At 32.2% G+C, this 9008-nt stretch overlaps 1 protein-coding gene across 1 annotated transcript in view; it reads left to right on the forward strand.

Annotated features, from left to right (window-relative positions):
• The window catches only part of LOC123670055 (flocculation protein FLO11), a 136950-nt gene extending 131087 nt beyond the window's left edge, over nucleotides 1-5863 (forward strand). The window contains exons 5-9 of the mRNA XM_045603564.1: nucleotides 665-803; nucleotides 1835-1996; nucleotides 2206-3304; nucleotides 3586-4114; nucleotides 4193-5863. Coding sequence (XP_045459520.1) covers nucleotides 758-803; nucleotides 1835-1996; nucleotides 2206-3304; nucleotides 3586-4114; nucleotides 4193-5371 — 3015 coding nt within the window. The 5' untranslated portion in view covers nucleotides 665-757 and the 3' untranslated portion in view covers nucleotides 5372-5863. The remainder of the gene's footprint in view (nucleotides 1-664; nucleotides 804-1834; nucleotides 1997-2205; nucleotides 3305-3585; nucleotides 4115-4192) is intronic.
• The last annotated feature ends 3145 nt before the right edge of the window (nucleotides 5864-9008 follow it).

Consider the following 9008-nt stretch of genomic DNA (forward strand, 5'->3'; position numbering starts at 1 on the left):
CATTTACAGTATTCTGTTGTGGCTAATGGATATCATCCATCATCGTCTCGTGTAACGTAGTTTTTATATTTCGATTTTCTACCAAACATTCAACAATATTTTTTCACATAACAAATTCAAAATAAAACTCGTAAATAATTAAATAATAAACTTTTTGTAAACTGGTGCTACTTTTTACGATGTAAGAAAATTATTTACACAAATTTCTCTTTAAGATTTTCGTATCTTTGTCAAAAATTTCCTTCTGTTCTAGTTTTCGAAAAATCTCGGTTAATATTTATGTATTATGATAATAATAATTGACGGATTTGCCTAAAAAATACCTCGTACATAGGCTACGAAAATTTAAGAAAAAAATTGAAATGTTCTCTACAAATAAAAATCAATTTGAACATCATATTTGCACGAAGTTTTATTTACAAAACGTACGTAACTACTGTAAAAAAATTCTTATGTACAAATTTCTTCCCGATAATATGAATAATTTACAAAAAAAAACAAAATAAATCTGAAGCAGTTCAACAACTGCTATTCATTTTCAGTCATAGAAATTTTATTATGTGATAATAATTTTAAACGTTAACAATAAATAATATTACGCAGATTTTTTTACTTGTAATTTTGCTTGCTATCTTAATTAATTTTTTGTAATTTTTAATTGCAGGTACTTACGAAGAGTTTTATCAAAATGCGAGTTCACCACAGTCGCAGCCAGTCGTGATTACCTACTAGAAAAACTGTAAAATATTCGAGTGCCATGGATCATAGGATTTTTGTATTTTTGGCGATATCCGCCCAACTTTGTAAGTTATTATATCATACCTATCTTTACAAGCCAAATACAGTTAACGCAGCTAATAGTGAAATTAGCAAAAAGAAAATGTATCTGTATGTAGGCCAGGATGCCCACATTCTTATCACAATTAGTATTTATGTTTACTTTTAACTAAAACTATTTAAATTAAATCCAATTTGACGACAATAAAACCAAAATTTACTGTAATATTTTATTTTAATCCAATAAACCTAACGAAATAATATTTTTGTTTTGTTGCTATTATAATAGGTCCATAAAAATATTGTTTTCAAAGTATAATATATTTTCTCTACTTATAAAATTGTTTATAAATGGAACAAAAATGTTTAGTAATTACACAAAATAAACAATGTAATGTTAACTAATTTTTGTGATTTTTACTAGTGAGAAAATTATGAACATATGAATCGATAAAAACAAGATAAATTGAAAACGTTTAGGCCAACGTAATTGAAAACACATAGATTGAAGTGAGAGCCGATTCTGATCGTATCTTACGTGGACTATCTCAACCCACTTGATAGCAAATGGTCCGGAAGTAACAAGGATATAGCGACACGACCCGGCTAGAATTTTCTTATCCAATTTCTATGCGAAAATACAACATAAATTTGTATTCGACAAAATACGACGATCTTACAATATTTTTAGAAATTGTACAACTGTGTATGCACAGTATATATTACACAGTTATTGTTGTTGTTACAGTAAATAGCTCATTTTTTATTTCACTTTTTTTAAACAGTAAATAAGTTACCATCACATTATCTAAATACTTGTAACATTAAAATTTGTAATTGTAATCTTCAAATCCTAGAAAAGAGAAGAACAGAAGAGAATCCTTAAAGAGAAGCCTAGGTCTTATTACAAACCATTTACTGATCAATAATAGTTCGGAAGTAATTCATACAAAACCTGCTCTTCACTATATCATTTTTTCTTTAACTTTGTTGAATTTTAATGTGAAAAGAAAAATGTATTTGTAACATATATTGCCTAAATTTGTTTAAATTCCAGGCTGCCTCGTATCATCTGAAGGTCCATTCTACGATGGGGGGCAGAAGGCACCTCCGCCTCCTGGGAACTTTCTTACTCAGACTGTATATGGATTTCTAGATTTTACTACTACAATCGGCAACACTGTAATGGTATTTTCGCCAAACTCAGCTCCACCACCAGGTCATATACTTTTTATTCTTGCACTTTATAGTAATTTTGTAAATAGAAAAGTCAATAAAAATAAAAAACATATTATCGAATAGTCTAATAAAAGACTATAAATACCGATGCTGTTTTAGTAGATTATTCAGTTAATAAGTAACATTAATAGTAATAACTTTTAATCTCCTTTAATACTTTCTAAACCTAATATAATTTTTTTTTAATAGAACCGCCGTCAACGGAAAAATCCGTACAAGAAAATATTATAGAAACAAAGCCGCCACCGATTAGTAATGTAAAGCCAGAGGCTATCAAACCAAGTAAAACAACGGATAAAGCTAAAACTAACAAAGCGGCAGCCCCAGTCGCAGCATCGAGTGCAATTTCAGTTATAGCTTCTTCCCCTAAAAAAGAAGATAAAGTTGCAAATATCCCAAAATCAGTAGCCAAGGAACAAAAACAAGTAATAACTAAAGTTGAAGTTGTAGCAGGGCCATCTAAAATCGTAGGAAGTGTATCCAAGCAAATATCAGGAAAAGGAAACAAACAATCTTCCCAGCCTAAAAAACAACAAAAAAATCAAAGTATCAAAAGTATTACTAACGTCGTAAGCAGTAAAGTTGAAGTAAAACATAATGCATCACCGTCTGCAGTGATAAACCCTAAATTTAGTAGTATAGTTGAAATAAAATCTAGCCAAGCTGAAGAAGAACCTGCAATTTTAGTGTCAAATAACATCGGTGAACCGGAATACGATTATTTATCACGGCAACCATCAGAGTTTGTAGAAGAAACTTATCGAGTGATCAATTTGCGACCGTCAAAAGCGCATGCACAGAAACCAAAAAATAATCTTAAAAACAGACATCAACCAACTCCTCCAGCGGACGACGAAGAGCATCCTGTTGGTCTTGTGACTACTCTCGGTGGAACAATAGTCAAAGACGGACTAACAACTGTGCATGAAACCAGTGTTATTGGTACATATATATCAGGAAAGTACGCACAAGTACTAAACAGTAATTCAAAAATTTTACAGTCTGGCCATAAAGCTAAAATTTCACCCAGTCCATCCCATAGGATTTTAAAAACTGTAGCACCAACTATTCCAAAAAATCATAAACACAATCTAGAACCAACTCCGTCAATAAGCGACGAAGACAACAATCATGTTAAAACAACTCGAAGACAAACAAGTAGCGCAAGTTCTTTCAAAAACCGCCATAGACCTCAAAACAATGAAAATGAAAGTCCTGAACCTAGCCCTTCTAGCCAAGGCAAAAAGTTTAAAAATAGGAATACTTCACATTCTCAGCGAACTCAAAGGTATGGTTAAACAAAACACTTATTTCTTTTTATTCATTTTATTACCGTCAACATCCCACGAGTAGCTTTTAAAAACAATTTATAATTGTACAATACACTAAAAATTATGCATACGTATACGTATATGGATTTGATGGTCCTTGATTTATTAATTTCCTAATAGTTTCATCATCATATAAAAAAATAACTCTTTAGTTTCACTTTCCTATACTTTTCATTTCACATTACACCTTTTAATGGATCTACCAACTATACTCTACTAACAAACGTATTGTTTCCAGTGAATCATCATCTTTTTCTAATAGACGAAAAAGCAACCGCAACTCTGGTCACAAAACAACCGTGACTCCAGCAAACAACAATGAAAATCAATCCAGGCGTGGATTCAAACCTCGTGTTCAGCCCACAGCAGTTGAACATGTTACTCCAGTTGCATCTTCAAGTGTCTATAAGTTTAAGCTAAACCGACCGCAAAGTTCTGGACGCTGGCAATATAAAACTAGTCCAAAACCAAAAGTAACGATTCGTAAAATGAACGGTGATGATGAATCACAAACTACGCCTAGCTTAAATCCTCTTCTTGATGATTCTCAGTCAAACGATTTCTCCCTTCAATCTCGCTCCGATAACGATCTTGAACTATCGGGCTCACAAAGTGGTCCTGGTGCTTTGTTAGATAATGATAGTGAGGATAATTCTATCGAAAAACCACCATCAGTTGAAACACTTAAAGTAGAAATTTCGACTCCAGCTGATTTCCGAGATGTTTACTACGAAATTGCAACCCTTAAGTCTCCTTACACATTCCAGGTATTTTACATTACAATATTATGTTTTACCAAAAAAAAAATGAGCATTCGATAAATAACCTTTTTATTTAATTTACAGGTTGGACGCGTCAAAAACACACGTATTATCACCGTGACCAGTACAATTGAAAAACGTATCCCTCAAACAGCAGTGCCTTTAAATTCTCAGAGTCTTCTTAATGAACCACTAACTGAGAATATATTGGCAACGGCATCGCCATACGGAAAGGATCATTATTTTTTAGATTCTAGCATAGCGACATTACCGCCAATCACACTTTCATCCGACATGGAAACTCCTCCTTTAGAAACTGTGACTGAAACGTTTAGTACTACTCAAAATATGCTCAAAACTCATATATTACCAATTGTAAGAGATGCCAATATAACAAGTAGTCTTACTTTTATACAGACTTATCAAGTCACCAGGTTCGTAACAGCGACTAAAACTCTACCACCAATGGACTTCTATCAATTCATACCAAGTAAAACATTGAAAGAATTTAATAGTCGTCTTGATGAAGCTGGTTCCGAATTACATCTTGAGTTAGATTTTGGTGATAGTAATGAAGACGAGGATGGAGTACCACGTCGCGTCTTTCCACCTGATTTGGACCTTGCTAATATTGGTTCAAACTTTGACCTCACTGAAATTGATAAGTATAGAGACAACCACTTAAGACTTAAAAAAGCCCACGGACAAAATAAAGTAAACCAAGTAACTGACTCACCACTTCCAATAACTCCAGCATTGACTCCAGAACAAGCCCAACAACTTGCTCTGCTAAGATTACTTAACCCTGCCGCAGCTGCACAAATCCCAAATGTCGTTACAACATCAAGACCAATACTTAAATATGAAACCATATATGAGTCTCACGTGATACCACTTTTCGATGGAAAGAGTACAATTCAGAGCACAATATCAAGACCAGTAGCCACAGTAACGAAAACTGAATATGAAATAGGAACAAGTAGCTTACCAGCCCTACCACTCAACCCTCTTTTCCCTCAGCAACAACAGTTTACTGTAACTTCAACTCCAGTTGTATTAAACACGGAAGTTGTTTCTACGAATAGTCAAGTTTTGAAATTGACATTCGGTGCCAAAACAGTGTATACGACACTGTTCACGACTACACTTGTTCCAACGGTAGTGACATCTTACGTAACGTCTTCTGTACCCGTGCAACCAAGCGCCCCCAGTTTTCCCGGATACTTCCCTGCGCCATTTGCACCTTTTCCTTACGTTGGATAAGTTGATCAGCAGAAGTAACTAAAAACTCAAACACTTTAATAATATACAGTTGTGTTAAAGAGTTTTAATTATAGCACAAAATTTGAAACTTTATAGTGCGAGTGTGTCATTATACAGTGTGTAATAAACTTTATCGTGAGTTAATGAACAGTAAAACAGTGCAACGGCGAAATATTACGACGTTTAGCATTTGTTAAAGTACAAACTCTTACAAATTTCTTCGCTCAAGTTTCTTGAGCGTAGAAATAAAAAGGTTTGTACGGTATACCTAATATTGTGAAATAAGTTAGTTTTACTTTGTGGCTTGTATGAAAATATACATAAATGTACCGCAGTTTTATTATTAGTATATGCTTTGTAAATACTTGTTATTTATATTAATCTTACTTTGTACATAAATGATATATACGTTTTTAGTAAAATCGAACTGTAGATAATTTTTTTTCATATATATTTTGTAAATTGATTGCTTAAATAAATTGGTCAATTATATTTCTTATTTTTTTTTCATTATAACTATGCTAAAAACAATAACTCATAACTTTTAAATTTAAAATTAAAATAAAATGATCAAATTTTTTCTTATAGTGAGTAAAGATTTTAAGCAATTTAATATAATATAATAATTGTGTTTGCTCGCAAACGAAAAAAACCGACTTTAATTACATCGACAAGTAATAGGCACAACGTAAGTAGACGAAAAAAATTAACAAACGCACTAGTCGTTACTACGATTTTCGAAAGTTTCCCTCGATTTCTCTGAGATTCCCTCATTAGATCCAGGTTTCCTTATCACGGTACCTCCCTTGGGATATTTTCTTTACAACAAAAAATAATTATCAAAATCGGTTCATAAACGACGAAGTTATCTCCGAACATACATAAAAAAAATTATATATACCTACGGTCGAATTGAGTAACCTCCTCTTTTTTTGAAGTCGATTAAAAAAACGAACACAATACAACGTAGGTCGACGAAAAAGTAGCCAAGTAAATACGCATTATTAGAAATAACTCAAAAATTACTTATCAGATCTCGAATAAATTTAAATGGGTGGTCCCATACAAGCATCAATCAGCTTTCGATTAAAAAAGAATCATCGAAATCGGTATACCCAGTAAAAGTTATGAAAAAATACACATTTAAAAAAATACAATCAAATTGAGAGCATTCTCCTTTTTTAAAGTCGGGTAAAAATGGCTCAATTTTTATATTACATTTAAACTTTAATTTCTCTGTAATTTTTTTTTTTAAATTTTGTTTTAATATAGAAATTGCGACATAATTTTGTATAGTAACACATTTTATGTTTTGTCCTAAAGATATATTAGGATACCTGATATACTGAATACGAGATAACGATCTCAAATCTACAGAAAAATTCCAATCTACTACGATGTTTAAATATTTCAAAAAGAAGTTCATTTCTTATGATAACTTATTTACGCGTTTACCTAGTAATATGAATGAATAAAAGAGATTGAAAGCAAGAAAGAAGCGTCGAGTTACAGAACTAAGATTAATAGCAAATATTTGTAAAATAGAAATTCATTAAGTACACATATATAATCGTATGAAATATTAATACAAATTTATATATTTTATTTTCATTATTATATGTGTGTATATATTTAAATATACACAAGACGATAAATAAAGACACTAATTAAGTGTCTTTAAAACTTAATCACAATATTTACATATACGCAATATTTAAAAATGGAAACATATTTACTTTGAAAGTATATTTATTATTTGCGTTTAATCAATACTAATATTATAAAGAGGTAAAGTTTCTGACTTTGTTTGAAGGGGGTAATCTTCGCAAATACTGATCGAATCATGAAAATTCTTTCACTAACAGAAACCTACACTATTCAGGGGTGATATAGGCTATATTTAGTTGTGATTAAACAAAAAATTCAGTGAAAAATAATAGTATGTATATTTAAATAAAGTATATTAAATAAAACTCTAAATAAAATTCTAAACAATGGACCTGATGAACCTAATAAAACTTAGTACCTACTAAAAAAAGCACACAACATAATTGCATCACAAAAATAATTAACGCAAAACGAAGTGGGCACGGGTAGGCTAGTATAAAGATAAACTAATAAGACTTAACAAATAGGTCTACGTTAATCAGGAAAAGATTTTTATTTTGTGCTCTAACTCTGTTTACTATAATCTATAATATAATACGAGTACATATGTTATTATAATAAAACAGTAACATACTTATAATATAATACACAGTAACATTTAACTACCAAGGTTCGGGTAAATCCATCAGTAAGTAAGTAATAAAATCAGTAAGCAGATTTCATTGTTGTTTTTTTTTTAAATATTATATTCCATTATAGGTGCAACTCTGAAATGTGATATTTTATTCTGTTGTCTTCTACTAAAATTTGCTCTGGACCTCGCAAACATTGCTTGCCGAAGAGAAATTACTTGATCTGCGTCACGTATAAGCAAGGATATGATTTATTGTGTACTAGTTTAACAGACAAGCGTTTCAGTTTAATGGATGCTGAAGCTAAAAAGTGAAATTCTCAGGAATGTCTTAGTAAACTGCCAAAGACGGATAACTGAACAGCCCAATAAGGGTAGCAAATCGACCTAGTGGTTCAATTAAAGAATTTATCCTTAGCCAAGAGGATGAAAACGTTACAATGGGCATAAAGAAGCAGTATTTTTGGCGGATAACAGTAGTTCCTATGTCACAGTGGAGATGTTGCGCAGAATAGTCAAGGAGGAGATGTTATATCTATCCCTAGCGGGAATGGAACCCCCAAAAATTCGGTGCTTTAAGCACTACTACGGCTACCACAAGGAAATGCACAAACAGATGGAGAAATTCAAAAATCTATTGTAAAGGAGCATAACGAAATATGGAGAAACAAACAACTACATGGCCAATTTACAATTAAATAAAATATAGACAAGGAAATCTCGTTTAAATGGATTATCAAAGCAGCTACGTCTACATATCAAATCTTCAATATTTGCAATACAAGACCAAGCCGTTATATATAACATTAAAACACCAACTTGACATACTTAAGGATGATTCCTTAATACGATAGACGTAGACGGCAAGCGTCGGTTATGTGCGAGCAAAGATGACATCATCATGGTGTATATTTTCGTAACGGTTTTTTGCTTTCGGTGATAATGAGTAAACACCCTCACAAAAATCCATATCACGACTAATAGGATGCAATCCCATAGGTCCACTGTTACATTCAAAACTTTCTAATCTACAGGCTCCCCTCTTCGGATTTATATGTCTAGACAAATTGTTTACAAACGATACTCCTTTTAGTGTTTCAATATCCTTTTTCAATTTATTTAAATCTTCCTTACTTGCACAGCACTGAGAGATATTATTGATATCCTGGCGCATTTTCACCAAGTCCTTAAGGATTTGCGTTACATCTACATGGTCGAAAAGAACCGGGGGTAGTTTTTGCAACTCCCGAGCGACAAATATCGGTAGAACTTCAGGATCAGCTTCCTTCAGTGTACATAGGATGTCATCTATGTCTCTCAAAGTCTTCCCCTCACGCTTTCTGGTCTTCATCTGCTTCGATAGGGACTCATACAGTAGACGTTTAGCAGTCGTAATAT

Source organism: Melitaea cinxia, chromosome 4 (assembly GCF_905220565.1).
Source record: "Melitaea cinxia chromosome 4, ilMelCinx1.1, whole genome shotgun sequence".
Taxonomy (NCBI): domain Eukaryota; kingdom Metazoa; phylum Arthropoda; class Insecta; order Lepidoptera; family Nymphalidae; genus Melitaea; species Melitaea cinxia.